The 14,326-nt window shown below is 50.0% G+C and overlaps 1 protein-coding gene across 1 annotated transcript; it reads right to left on the bottom strand.

Annotated features, from left to right (window-relative positions):
• Positions 1-1,762: 1,762 nt before the first annotated feature.
• ADRB2 (adrenoceptor beta 2) lies at positions 1,763-13,593 on the bottom strand. The gene is made up of 2 exons (XM_028528831.2): positions 9,889-13,593; positions 1,763-5,718 (listed from the first exon to the last, which is right to left on the bottom strand). Exon 1 carries the CDS (start codon positions 13,354-13,356, stop codon positions 12,100-12,102), a length of 1,257 nt encoding a protein of 418 aa, XP_028384632.1. The 5' UTR covers positions 13,357-13,593; the 3' UTR covers positions 1,763-5,718; positions 9,889-12,099.
• Between the last annotated feature and the right edge of the window lie 733 nt (positions 13,594-14,326).

Genomic DNA, 14,326 nt, shown 5'->3' with positions numbered 1-14,326 from the left:
TCCCTTAAAAAATGTGGACCTCAGAACTGGACACAGTTTCCAGCCATGTTTTTAAAAGGAAACTCGTAACATTTTTATGAATGGTTAGTGGCCAGTCTGAGGTTGACAGATAGCAGATAGCTTTCTGGATCCACTGGCAAAATCCAGACATACCTTTTAATATTCTTTCAGCCCTTAACCGCTGTTCATAAGTATGTGTTAGTATTAGCAAGCTGCACCCGAATACCATTTGTAATTCCCTTTCATTGCCTGTCTTCTCCATGAAACTGTAAGAAACTGTCCTCTCCATGAAACTGTAAGAAACTAAACAAAGGGGCCAACCGTGCCCTGGCTGGGTGGCTCAGTTGGTTGGAGCATTGTCCCATACACCTAAAGGTTGTGGGTTCGATTCCTAGTCAGAACGTATACCTTGGTTGCTGGTTTGGTCCCTGGTTGGTACCCAAGTGGGAGGCAACCAACAGACGTTTCTCTCTCTCTCTCTAAAAATCAATAAATATATCCTTGGATGAGGATTTAAAAAATAGGGGCCAACCATGTCTACTTTGGTCATCGTTGTACCCCAGGCAGTTAGCACCGGCATGTATACATGTTCAAAGATCTTTTGAACAAATGAATACATGAACTACTCACACTTGGGAAAGCTAAGGAAACCAGGGAAGCTGACCCTCCGAGAAGACGAGATTGTCAATGGGAGCCTTCCTCACTGTCAGGATCTGTCTGTCATCTTCCCCAAGCTTTCCCAGACCCACGGAATCCTGTTCGCTTGCGCCGAAGCCAATTCTGTTGGAAGATATGTGTGCAAAACAAGAACATCTAATTGCTATGACTAAAATAAAACATTTCAACCAAACACGAGCCATTTTCCAGAAGTTAAAATACTTCTTGGAGCCTGCAATTTTTATCGAGGTGTGGAACTTGGCCCTCCAAAGCAGGCTGGCCTGTGCCCAGTGGGGGTGGGATTGGGGCAGATCACACTGGGTTTTCCCACAGAAACATCCTGGTCTGGGAGGAGCTGGGCAAGGTGAACAAAGACAACCTCAGTGGCGGGGCAGGTACCGGAAGCAGGGCACAGGGCTCCACAGCTCTGACTTGGTGAATGTGCATTTGGTGTCTGGCACGTGCATGGAGCCAGAAAGGCTTGGGCCTTTGCTCTAAGTCATGGTTGGTAGAGCTGGACACTGCCCACTCCTCATGTGAGCTCACCAGTGTTTGCAGCTCGTTCGCATCCTGGGGACTCTCCTTGAGCAGGCAATTACTTATCTGCAGCTTGACAACTGTGGTTTCAGTGATGGGGGGCGGTGTTAACTATGAATTTATCTATAAGATAAAATGCAGCAGGGAGCAGAGAAGTACAGTGAGAACAGCACCGGGTCCTAGGAGGGTAGCAGAGTGTAGCCAAACTTGTGTTGTTTCCCAAGGATAAGTATGAAGGCCACGTTCAAGTCCTACCCCAGTCATGTGTTAGCTCCATGCCCTTAAGCAAGTCTTTCAACCTAAGTCTTTTTATCAGCAAAATGGGAGCAACTGGGCCGACCTCAGGGCTGGGAGGATGAGATGAGGCGGCAGATTTAAAAGCCCTCTGGGACCTGCCGAGTGCAGGACTGATGGGAGAGGTAGTTACGACACAGCGTCCCCTTGAGCGCAGAGCTCCGGCTAGGAGGATCTGGCAGGTCGCTGCCGAGACAGCACAAAATAGCACCCAACTGGGAGAAAAGAAGGATGTTCCTTACACAGCCTGAAGCAAAATAAAAAGAGCTTCCAATTACATTATATAATTTCTTTTAATTATGGAAGAAAACATTCGCCAAGCACACATTTGAAAACATACGCTCTCAGTGGGTGGAAGCCTTTGGACTCGGAAAAAATCCCTCGGGAACGTCATTATGGCCCTGACACGGGAGGCCGTCGGTGAGCCTTCAGTTTGGCATGAATGTTTCTATTGATTTCCTTGGAGTCTGTTGCTGGCCCTGGCCAAGGCCTTTGCTGGCTTGGCTGGGAAACAGGAGCCAAATGTACACAAGTATAGTTCTAATTCATTGGAAGAAAAATAATGCGCGGTGTTGTGGCTGATAAATTCCTTGTGACTTCCCCTGCTGTGAGATGCTACACCCACCGGAGGAAAATTTGTTCATGTGTCAATATGTGTGTACATGAGCTTACGGTGCCAAGACAGCAAGGGTCAGAGCCGGGCATTGTGCCCGAAGAAGGCTTTCCTGCCGGGCTTTGTCCGTTTCTTCCTCCAGTGTCGCATTCCCTGCAGCAGTCACTTAGGGAGCACGCTGCTTCAGGTCCCACCGCAGTCCCCACCAGGACCTGCAGACCTCGGATTCCCTGTCCTTATGTTTACTTCTCAGCATTGCCAACTCACTGCAAAGAGCACTGCAGGCCTGGAGCTGGGCAGAGGTTCTGCTGACCACTCCGGGAGGGCACAAGGCGATCTTTATGCAACCCGACCTGCCCCTCCGCCCCTCAGCGCCTGGGCCAGGAATAGTCAATGATCGTGTTCTGGAAGAAACCCCACCTTGTCACTGGGTGCCCTGAGCCAAGAGGAGAGGAGCAGGGCTGAAGGCACATGCATGAGGCCAGCTGCAAAGCCCGGAGCTGCGAAGTCACAGGGCTTGGCCCTGAGCACCACTTCCCCAGTCCCGCCCCGAAGACAGGCCTAGTCCTGCTGGTGCCCTGTGAGGAGGGTGTCTGCCGGCCTCCCCACGCCCACTGGGTTTATATATACCACGCATATAAATACACGTGGGTGTGTTCACAGAGGCAGCGTTTGCAGGTGAGTACGATATGTAAATATGCATTTCTAAGAAACACACAAGTGTGCCACATGTGTGCACTGATCTGCGCGAGGATGCTCTGCATGAGCAGGCACACCTTCGGAGACAGTCTTCAAATACAAATCTGACCTCTGCCGTAAACATGTCAATGGCTTCTACACGCTCTCAGGATGAAGACCTTAACGGGGCCCACACGGCCCTTCAGTGTGGCCCCTGCTTCCTTCGGTGCCGCCCTGCTGTGCTCTCCCTCTACCCGCCAGCTGCACCGGCCGTCCGTCGCTCAGACCTTCCTGTGCACCAGGCTCCCTTTCAGCACAGGATGTTTGCACCTGCTTTTCTCCCCGAGCGGCCTGTTCTTCTCTCCTCCCTAGCTTTCCTTTAGCTCTCAGCTGAAACCTTCCTTCTTCAGGAGAACCTTCACTGAGCTCTCCCTATTAGTCAGATGTCCTCAAAATACCCCCTATCTCCTCCACAGCACCGGCCACAGTTGTAATTTTGCATGCATTTCACACACCGACTCAGTAAAAGCAAAGGTAAACTATTTTTGTTCGCCCACCGCTCTTCAGCATCCAGTAGGTCCTGGCACAAAAAGCACAGCTACACGTATTGAGGCAAGGGTGTATATGCTTGCCGAGGAAGAGGGGTCAGTATACGAACCTGACCTGAGGTAGCAGTGGGACCGTGACTATTTGACACGGCATGTTTGCTGGTTTGGAGCACAATGGTGTGCTTAGGAATCCTCACGTATGGATTTATCTGAGAGAGAATGGCTAGATCTGCGTGCGTCAGTGTCCTACAGGTGTGTACGTATTCGCGTGGGAGTAGACACAGAAGACCCTTTAAGTGGGCATATATCTCCGTGAAAATGCATGCGTGTATCTGTGTCAATATGGGTGTTGGTATCAATGTCAAGGTCTCTGTGTGTGTTTATTTGGGTGTGTGCATCTGTGGAGGTGTGTGAATATGTATGAGTAATGCTCTTCTCTGCAACTGGGCGGGTCCCCCTTCAGATTTCTAAGTAGGAGGGTTATGTACATTAGGCAAATTGGTTCATGTAGACCTTAGTCTGATGTGCCTTAACCAAGGCGAGTGACCAGGAGCAAAGGGCACTGGACAAGGAGCCCATCACCGGGGCAAAATCCCCCTTCCTGCCTATGCTGCTGCCTCCTGGTCTCCATGCAGAGGCTCCGGGGCCCGGTGACCTCAATGCGAGTACGGGGCAAAACTGTGGATTTTCAATCAAGAGTCTAATTGCTCAAGACAATTCTCACCTTGCTTTTTTATAGTAATGCTGCATTTATAAATTGTTTTCATCTACACTGTTCTGTTTGATAAGACAGGAAAATTAAGGTTCTGTTTACTTGACAGCATCGTTATTTTCGTGAATGCATACGGCTCTGCGGGACCTCTTTTCACGTGCCTACATCCTATAACTTGTGCTCCTGAGCAGGGAAGGGTGGGGAGGAAGATGGTGTGACTTCTAGGTCCCCGAATGTGATCATCCTCAGAGCACCTGCCTCACGGTCCCCTAGAGGAAGTTGTGGCAAAACGCAGTCACCGGCCCTCAACCACAGCCTGCTAGATCAGAATCTGGGGGGTGGGGGAAGGGGCCCCAGGTGGATGCATTTTCTCAGAAGTTCCCTCAAATCAGCGGGTTGGGACCCACTGTCATAAAATAAAATAATATCAGGAAACTAACACCAAAACTGATTCCACTAACCCTTCCACAATCCCATAGAAAGAGGTTTCGAAGGCTGGCCCCCCAGGCCCTGGAGGCTGAACCTTGGTTCTCTCATGCTGAGGAAGCCAGGTGAGCATGCGGGTTGAGAGGAGACGCTGTGGGAACTTGCACAAGAACGGGAGTCAGAATGTTTGTGGAAAGAACAGGCTTACTGGTGCAATACATCTCACCAGAACAGCGAGTACCTCTCAAACAAAACAAAATGAAACGAAACAAAACAAAACAAAACAAAAAAACAGGATTGTCTGCAATATTTAGAAACGTCTAATAGGCCTTTTATGGAGAGAACAACGGGGCCGTAGAATAGAGACAGAACTGGGATAATGAGGGAATCTCCCCAGAAAAGGCAGCTGTGGCTTTTGGACGCAAGGCCACGGGCTGCAACATCAGTGCGGTGTGGTTGAAAGGAAAACAGGGCTCCCTGGGACTCCGCTCGGGCTTTGTCATGGGCGTCACTGCTGAGATTTAAAAAAAATTGTTTTCGCTTCTTAGATAAATGAACACATTAGAAACTCCAGTCTTCCCCTCACAGCACTGGAAAAATAATAATGAAACAAGCAGAAGAGACAGCCCTCTGCTAGTCCCTGAACTACCTTGTGGTTGACCCTGCCTCCTGCGGCTGGGTTTCTAGGTCAGGGCCGCTCCGAGGGGTGATGGGCTCGATCGATGCCCCTCTCGTCCTGATAATATCTAACGTGAAACCTCAGGTGCTGGCACAGGCCTGGGCAGGGAAATGGGAAAAGCGCCCCACATCTAGATGTCAAGGGTTTTCTGACTCAAAAGTAGTGATTTGACTCAGCGCAAACTAGTGTTCTGTTACCAGGAGCCTTCCTCTGCTTCCTACCTCTCCGGGGCAGCTCAGCCCCACCGAGCTCAATCGTGACGAGGGTCGGCGTGCCGCCAGCTCGCAGGGCCATGTGGGTTCCTAGTTTCTGCTTAGCCACAGCCTACCTAACTGGCACAGGCTTTCACCTTATTTCCAAGCTCAGAAATTAATCAGGCCTCTCTGGGAGGAAAAAAAAAATCCCTGGTGAATCCACAAAATGTACCCATTAGAAAAGTCCTCTCGGCGTGGTCTCTCTCCTTCTCTTGGTCTGACCCCTAAGCATAGGGCCCCTGGTCCAGTACACCTGGGTTTACTCCACTGGGCTCTGGAATCTTCAGCAACTTAACCCCTTCGAGTTTCAGTTTCCTTTTCTATACGATAGGAGCAAACACAATCATTGGCCATTGTTATCGCAAGAGGTGCCCTATGAAATAGAAACCTGCTCTTGCATTTTTCCAGTGGTAGGTATTGGCCACCAAGTAATTTGAATAGGCTTATTTTAATACCAGTCCATAGGCTGGGGCAGAGGCACGTAACCAGGCAGACAGAGCCCTGCCCTGGGGGTTCCCCATGAACTGCTTTCAAAGTCAGAGCCCAGGTGCAGAGAGCATGCTTTCAAAGAGCCAAGTATAGAAACTTCTTTTCATCCATTAGCAAGGGGCGGGGAGGAAGCACTCTGGTTAATTTGTAAAACGTATCTCTGTAACCTCCTTCCTCAAAATGTGGTCCAGGCGCCACCTCTGTTGGAAAAACCTGGTGAAATTGCTAAAATGCAGATTCTTGGGCCCCAGCTCAGATCTCCCAAGCTGCAGGCTCTGGGGGTCCAGACTCTTTTGTGCCCCTAAAACTTGAAAACTGCTGACCATTGTATACTGCTCGGCCAATAGATCAGAAGGAAGTGTGATATCCAGATCATATTATGCATAAAATATATACAAGGAGGCATGTAAAAGTGTTAGCAGTGAGTTTAAAATTCTATGAATAATCTAGTAATTCCATTTTTATTTAAAAATATTTTTTCACACACTGGGTAGCCATACTCAGGACAATGACTGGGCCCATGTGCATCCCAGCGACAGTGGTTGTATCTGGCTGGTAATATTATGTGTGATTTAGCTCATTTTGTGCTATCATAATTTTTTTAAAAAAATGGCCTATAATGAGTTCTATTACTTTTTTAACAAGAAAAAAAGTGTGCTTTTAAAATAAAAGCCATGCAGCCAGATGCACAGCCCTGAAGACTTCCTGAAATCTTACCGAATGTTGGAGAAAGAAGGAAACACAGGACACGTGTCAACCACATTATTTCTCATAAGAGACGATGCAGATCAGGGCAGGCAGGTTGCTGGTTAGTGGCTGGGCTAAGCCAGACCCTGCATCTCCAGGCTGTTAGACCAGAGGGCTCTGCAGTGCTCGGTGCTGGCCAGGGACCTGCCTCCCTTCCTTCCAGGCCTGTGAGGGTGACGGAAACACCACAGGAAGTGCAATGATTTTGAGGGTGGGGTAGGATGTAATAGCCTTTGCAGAGCGGACTCGGCGGCCTTCATTATTCTCTCTCTGGGAGTTAGTAGGTCATTTGCAAAAGGCATGGGAAGAGCAGCTGATGAAAAGGTCTAATAGTTTGGAAAACTGCTTAACCTTACTGCTCTATTTCTGGATTTCCATCAGGGCCAAGGACTGTTGAGATCCTGATTTCCCTCAGAGGTTTTCCTGTTTAGGAATGCAGTGAAACCTCTGAAATGCAACTGAATTGGGGAGAAGGCTAGCTGGGATCAGGGGATGGTCTGAATACTTTGTAAAAACACTCAGGTCTATTGTTTTCAAAAACACAGAATCACAGATTTGGAAGGAGCTTAGTCCGACTCCCGCTCTGTGCAGGAACTCCGTGTGCTTCATTCTGCACAGAACTTCATTTGGGCTCCCTTGAATGCTCCTGATGACAGGAGGCTCACTATTCTGTTGGGTAACCTCTTCCACTCTTAGAAAAGTCTTTCCTTGACCTGAGCTGAGCTGTACCTTCCTGCAAGGTTCTGCTTGCCTTCTAGTTTTTGTATAGAAATGATAAGCCTTCTTCCTCCAATGGTTTTAAAATAGCTAAAGGCAGTTATCGTGCACCAAATAGTCCTTTTTGCAAGCTAACCACCACCAGGATATTCCACCCTTATTTGTATGACAAATGCCATCAACTCTAATTAGAAATATAAACTGCTGTTTCCACTTAGCCTCTATCTATCTATGTATCTATCTATCTATCTTCAGAGAGCTTAGAGACCATCTACTTGCACTGTTGCCATTATTTTACAGATCCAGGCCTCCTTCTACTTTATCCTGCCTCTTATTATTCATAAGGCACCCATACTTCTCCTGTTCTTGAAAGTGCTTGGGAAGTTTGTTCTCTTAGGTATGTCAAAAATCCCTCCTTCACATTATATTTGCACTGCCAGTGAAGTAGGGACTGGTACAGAGCTGAATTTAGTAAATGTTATATTGTCAGTGAAAAGTCTCATTCAAAGTGCTTCCGCCCTCCTTGCTCTTTGCTGACTGTCCGGAGATCATCTGTCTCCCTTGTCTCCAGTGATAGTTCGAATGGACAGCTCACCTATAGGGGGGTCTTGTAGGCCTGCCACGTTCTCCTTAAGGTTCAGCTCACTGCTCAGTTTAGGAGACCTTCCTAACTCTGCAGCCCAGCATTTGTTTCTGCTTGCTCCTGTGCTTGTGTAAAGCTTTCGCATCCTCTTTTCAGTGTGGACTGATTTTCTGAAAAGACAAAGCAAAGACTCAGAAGAGCAAACCAGGCATTTCAGTGGCCGGTTTCCTGTCCCCAGTCCTCGGCAGCCGTGCAGTCACATGCTTCAGAGGGAACATTCCTCCGTGCCCAAACCACAGCACTCTCCCTCTTCTCTCAACAAGGCATTGCATGTCCAGCTCTTACACTTGCTCTGGCACCGATCGGAAGCTGCCTCCAGCTGCTTCCTGGTTTGCATGTGTGCTAGGTAGGCCCCATGGGTGCTGGGCTCGCATGGACCTGGGTTCCCGTCCTGACTCTGCAGCTGGACAGCTGTGTGGCTTTGGAAAGTTACCTAAGCTTTCTGAGCCTCAGTTTTCTCAGTTGTTAGATGAAGGCAATTATGCTACCTACATCAAAAGGCTTTCAAGAAGACATAACACCTAACAGGTGCCTAGGACAGCCCCTAACATTTAGTAAGATTCCATACAAGAGATCTGTTTAATGTTAGTAATAAGATGCTACAGAAGGCAGAGACTGAAGCCTATATTTCTCTCATACTGCACACAGCACGTGCTCCATAACTACCTCCCAACTGAGTCTGGTCTAGTCTTCTTTTGCCAGTAGGTTCATCAGAAACCTTCTAAGCATCTTGCGCCCTGGCTGGCATAGCTCAGTGGATTGAGCACGGGCTGGGAACCAAAGTGTCCCAGGTTCGATTCCCAGCCAGGATACATTCCTGGGTTGCAGGCCATAACCCCCAGCAACCGCACATTGATGTTTCTCTCTCTCTCTCTCTCTCCCCCTCTCCTTCCCTCCTCCCTCCCTTCCCTCTCTAAAAATAAATAAATAAAATCTTAAAAAAAAAAGAAATCTTCTAAGCATCTTGCAATGACAGTTCCTCTTTCCAACTCCTTTTTCTCAGATTCCTTCCCCCAACAGTGATCTTGGGGTGGGGGGTGCCCACCCTGTCCTGCCACTTTGCACACCTGTCAACTTGCATCTCAGGATAAGGCTCCCATTTGACAGACTCTGAGAACTTGCTGTCCAGGCAAAGAAACCTGTATGACGGTGAAGCCAACACAAACCTTATGTAACCAAGCTGTCAGCAAACAGAGGAACAGGGGACACTGACAGATTCCTGTCCCCAAAAATAAACGAAGCAAAATAAAAGGAGGTAGAAAGCAAGGGACTGAGACATGCATAAAATGCTCCTGCTTGTCAAGGGCTTTACAGCTGATCAGAGTTCTGAAAGAATTCCTGAAGGGGCGTGAATCTGGCTGCACTCCCCCTCACCTGGGGATCTGAATGAGCATCCACAGCCCAACTTGTCACTGAAATTACATCAGATGCTCCTGCAACCAGAAGAGTATATGCATGTATATACACATAGACATGTATAGTTTACTAACAATATTTAGGAGGACAGAAAAGTTTCCAACTATTTTTTAAAATAAAACTATGGGAAATTTCTACCGAGAGTGGCTTGAAACCCCTGGCAGGTCACAAAAAGTTAAGGATCTCCCAGCTGCCCGAATTGCTGAAGATATCCTTGAAGATATCCTTGAAGATATCTTCTGCGGACTCTTGCTGAGTAAAAGAACCTTCTTTTCCTTGTCCTTACAGATTATTTGTTTATTGCCTGAATTTCGAGTTAAAAACCAAAAAGCAATACACACATCCACTGAAATGAATTTCTTTATGTGACACCCCCAGGTCAAAGCCCCCACAACTGAGGGCAAGGGCAGAATTGGACAAGCACGTGGCAGAGAGAATGCACCAGTTCCCACACCACCTGACAGCCTTGGCTTCTTACCTTGGACAGGTCATTCCCCTTTGCATGCTTTTGGTCTCTTCTGACGCCAAATGCTCTCTTTGGGCTCTTCCCAGTCCGAGATCTTGTGTGGTTATGAGGAGTGGGGGGATTAGCTGGAGAAGCTGCATGCACCTCTGGGTGTGGGGCCCAGGGCTGAGGGAGAATGTGGTGACAGGTAGGAAAAGCCCTCAGAGAAAAACTAAAAGTGCTGAATGGCAGACACTCTCCAACTCCCCATGTTCCAAAATCATGGGCACCTAACTTTCTTTCTCCGGTGCTCACCCAGACACCCACCACTGAGCTGACGGGAAGCAGAAGGGGCCAATGCTTTTCTGTTTGGGGACCGTGGCTGGGACAGAAGGGGAGAGTGGAGTCAGCTTCATGAGCGGGTGAAATGGCAATGAACCCTGCAGGCCGATCTCCAGGCTGGCGTTGCCAAGGAGGACGATCCACTCAGTCAGACCTGGGCCAAGCCCTGGCTCAGACACACAGGCAAAAATAGAAAAGGGGTGAGAGAAGAAATGTGTTTACTTTCGTGATTTTCTCTCCTGTGCCTTCTAACAGCATTATCTCTCCACAAACTGGCAGCAACTGCTCCCAGGCCTGGCTTCCATTGATAAAGCCTCCCAAACAATTCATGGCCATACACAGCGCCTGGGCAGCTGGAAGGTGAGTTTGGAAGGCAGCAGAAGGGACTGAAAAGAGCACTGGCCCAGGGCCTGTCGCTCATCGGAGAACCATGAAAAATCCTTCTCTGTGGCTGTGCAAAAGAAAGGGCTGACATCAGACAGAATCTCAAAATCTGTTCAGGTGTTTGAATTACATCTGCAGCGTCAGCCAGGGGTGAGGGCACCCTTCGAGGGGTATTGGCAATGTCTGGGGACATTTTTGGTTGTCACAACTCAGGGGGTGCTATTGCCATCTCATGACTAGAGACCAGGGATGGTGCTGAACATCTGACAATGTACAGGACAGACCCCACCGCAGAGGACTATATGAGGCTGAGAAATCTTGGTTGAGATTAAAGGAAGGAGAGTCGAAGGGAGGGGGACAGAGGGACAGGAGTAAGGAGAGAGGAGGGGTTAAAACCCTGTTTCTGGGTCATGGGGCCTGCCTCAGTTAAGTGTCTTCCAAAGTCCTTTCAGTTTCCCTTGAAATTACAGGGTGAAGTTTACTAGTTTTTTTTAACAAGAACTTCTGTCTTATTCTTCAAATGCCAAGCCCCAGTGCAGCACAAAGATCCCCACTATAAGACACAGCAGAGACACAAATGTAAGCAGCTATTAAGCAAGCAGAGCTAGAAGGTGGGTGGCGGGGGCGCATGAAGGGACACAAGAGATGCTCGTGAGTCCATTTCTGTGAGTCAGTGTTTCTGATGTAACAACAGAGAATAATCACCGTAGGACCGGCGAGACGAGCTAGGCTGGGAGCCGGCAGAACTGACCGGGGGCCCTCGAGTCAGGAGAGGTGCGCGCCGGGCTGCCTGCTGCGACAGACTCAGAGGCAGGCGGAAGGGTTAAACAACCGGGGCATGTCCTTTCTGCGCCAGTCCTCCACATTAAGTCACCGGGCAGTTATTACAAATAGTTACCTGTGGTTTCCAGTGGGGGAGGCGAGCACACTCCAGTCAAGGGGTTTTGGAGAAACAGGTGCAATGAAGTCATGGTCAAACAATTTATTTACTGTAAACTTTAGACTTTGCTCAGGAAAACAACGGAAGCTCCCCCTGAAATCCCTGCCTGCAACACCCTGTTTCAGCAAATAAGAGGAACCGGGACAGACCATGTTCACAGCTGTATGGTCCAAGATACTCCCGAACCTCCATTCCCAGGGTGTGAGAAGGAAGGTCTCCTTCAGATACAAGTTACCAGCAGCAATATATTACTCTTAATACTTGACCAATGAGGTAGATACACAGAAAGTCATCAAAACATAGCAACCCCAGGTCCTCTGGGACTGAAGCCCTTCAGACATAAACTTACAAGTTCCATGCAAAGAGGAACTGAACTGTACAATCGCTCAACAATCACTCAAATACATTTTCTCTTTTTTTTTACAGCTTAAAAAAATAAAAAAAGGGGGCAGGAGGATGTTCTTCCTCCTGCACATCTCTATACAGTTTTATTCTAAATTTATTACACTCAAGTTAAATAGTCTGTTTAGTGTCTTTTGAGGGCTGGGGGGGGGGCCTTAAAAAGTAGAAAAACCACATCAGAGCAGTGAGTCATTCGTACTAGAATTCCTCCCTTGTGAATCAACACTATCGTTAGGCACAGTACCTTGACGGCTCACAAAGTCTTCTCTGCCTGAGGCATCATCGCACAGCAGTTTGTGGTCTTTCTCCTGGCCCAGGTGACAGCCACTCTGCTCCCCTGTGTAGTCAGATTTGTCGTGGCTGTTGCTGGAGTAGCCATTCCCATAGGCCTTCAGAGAAGACCTGCGCAGGCACAGGAGCTCCTGGAAGGCAATCCTGAAATCCGGGCTCCGGCAGTAGATGAGGGGATTGAAGGCAGAGTTGACGTAGCCCACCCAGTTCAGGAGGATGTAAACTTCCTTGGGGATGAGGTTATCCTGGATCACGTGCACAATGTTGACGATGAAAAAGGGCAGCCAGCACAGGGTGAAAGTGCCCATGATGATGCCTAAAGTCTTGAGGGCTTTGTGTTCCTTCAGGTAGAACTTGGAGGACCTGCGATGTCCATGCCAGCTCCTCCCATCCTGCTCCACTTGGCTGAGGTTTTGGGCGTGGAATCGGCCCTCGGATTTGTCGATCTTCTGGAGTTGTCTTTTGGCCACCCGGAAGACCCTGGAGTAGACGAAGATCATGACCACCAGGGGCAGGTAGAAGGAAACGATGGAGGAGGCAATGGCATAAGCTTGGTTCGTGAAGAAGTCACAGCAGGTCTCCTGCGCATAGCACTTGATGGCTTCTTGGTGGGTGGCCCGATACCAGTGCATCTGGATGGGCAAGAAAGAGGTAAGACCTGACACGATCCACACCATCAAAATGACCACCCGGGCCTTATTCTTGGTCAGCAGACTCTGGTACTTGAAGGGTGACGTGATGGCAAAGTAGCGATCCACTGCGATCACGCACAGGGTCTCAATGCTGGCCGTGACGCACAGCACGTCAATGGAAGTCCAAAACTCGCACCAGAAATTGCCAAAAGTCCACATTTTCATGAGAATGTGGCTGGCCCCAAAGGGCACCACCGCCAGGCCCATGACCAGGTCAGCGCAGGCCAAGGAGGTGATGAAGTAGTTGGTGACCGTCTGCAGACGCTCGAACTTGGCAATGGCTGTGATAACCAGCACGTTTCCAAACACGATGGCCAGGACGATGAGTGACATGACAATGCCCATGCTCACCACCCACGCTTCATTCCGTTCCTGTGCGATGTCTTGGTCCGGCGCATGGCTTCCGTTGGGCGCCAGCAAAAAGTCGGTGCGGTTCCCGGGTTGCCCCATGACGCGCAGGCTGGCAGGTGAACGCGCGGGCTGCCGGCGCACTGGCCGAGCCTCAGAGGACTGACCTCCGGTGGGGCGCTGCGGACAGCGAGGGGATTCCTGGAAGCCTCATTCAGCGGCCGTTGGGTGGGTGTGGTGGGGGCGCGTCCTGCACTCAGCTTGTGGGGTTCTCTGGGCTCACCGTATCCGTCAGTCCCAGCCTGCGACCTGGAGCAGCCGCCTCGGAGTGCGCGCTGCCCGTTATGTGCAAGGGACTTTAGAGGAACTGCCTCCTTGGTGACGTGTGGGAACTTTCAGCCAATGGGGCACAGGCAGCCCCAAAGAAACGAGGCACCCTCCCCTTCCCGCCCCACCCCTCCCTCTCCCGCCTAGTCCTGGGGCTGGCCCGGGCGGGGCCCTAGCTGGCTCCCGAGGGCTGGAGCTGGGACTGGCGAGCTTACCAGCCAACCCGGGAGCTTTGGGCTCCTCTGTAGCTGCTACCTGTCTGCCCTGGGCGCCTGTGCGGCCTGAGGTCTCAGGGCAGAGGGCGGCACGCAGGCACTCCCTTGCATTCGGAAACGGAGACGAGTGCTCACGGAGACACGCACGGACAGGCACACATGCTCCCCGACGGACAAGCTCAGGCTTATACGGAACCACAGCCATCGACACCGAGACACACCCGTCCAGCACTCCGACAAACACCCTGGCTCTCGCGCACCCAGGCTGACAGGCGCAAAGTCACCCCTGCCCAACAGAGAGATAAACACAGCGGCACCCAGAAGCGGAAAGGCATGGGCGCACACGGAAAGAAGTAAACATACAGTCCTCCCTTGGAGGCAAGCGGAGCGCCCCATTCAGGTTCTCCAAAACCCTCACCCATGCCCCCCGACCTCCACCCTCACACACGCACAGGGACGCAGACATATTCCCTTTCGAACATTTGGCAAGACCACAGGAGGTGACTTCAACGGCTGCCGATTCCCTCAGC

The sequence above is a fragment of the Phyllostomus discolor genome, chromosome 13 (assembly GCF_004126475.2).
Source record: "Phyllostomus discolor isolate MPI-MPIP mPhyDis1 chromosome 13, mPhyDis1.pri.v3, whole genome shotgun sequence".
NCBI lineage: Eukaryota > Metazoa > Chordata > Mammalia > Chiroptera > Phyllostomidae > Phyllostomus > Phyllostomus discolor.
This window is presented reverse-complemented; position numbering and strand designations above follow the sequence as displayed.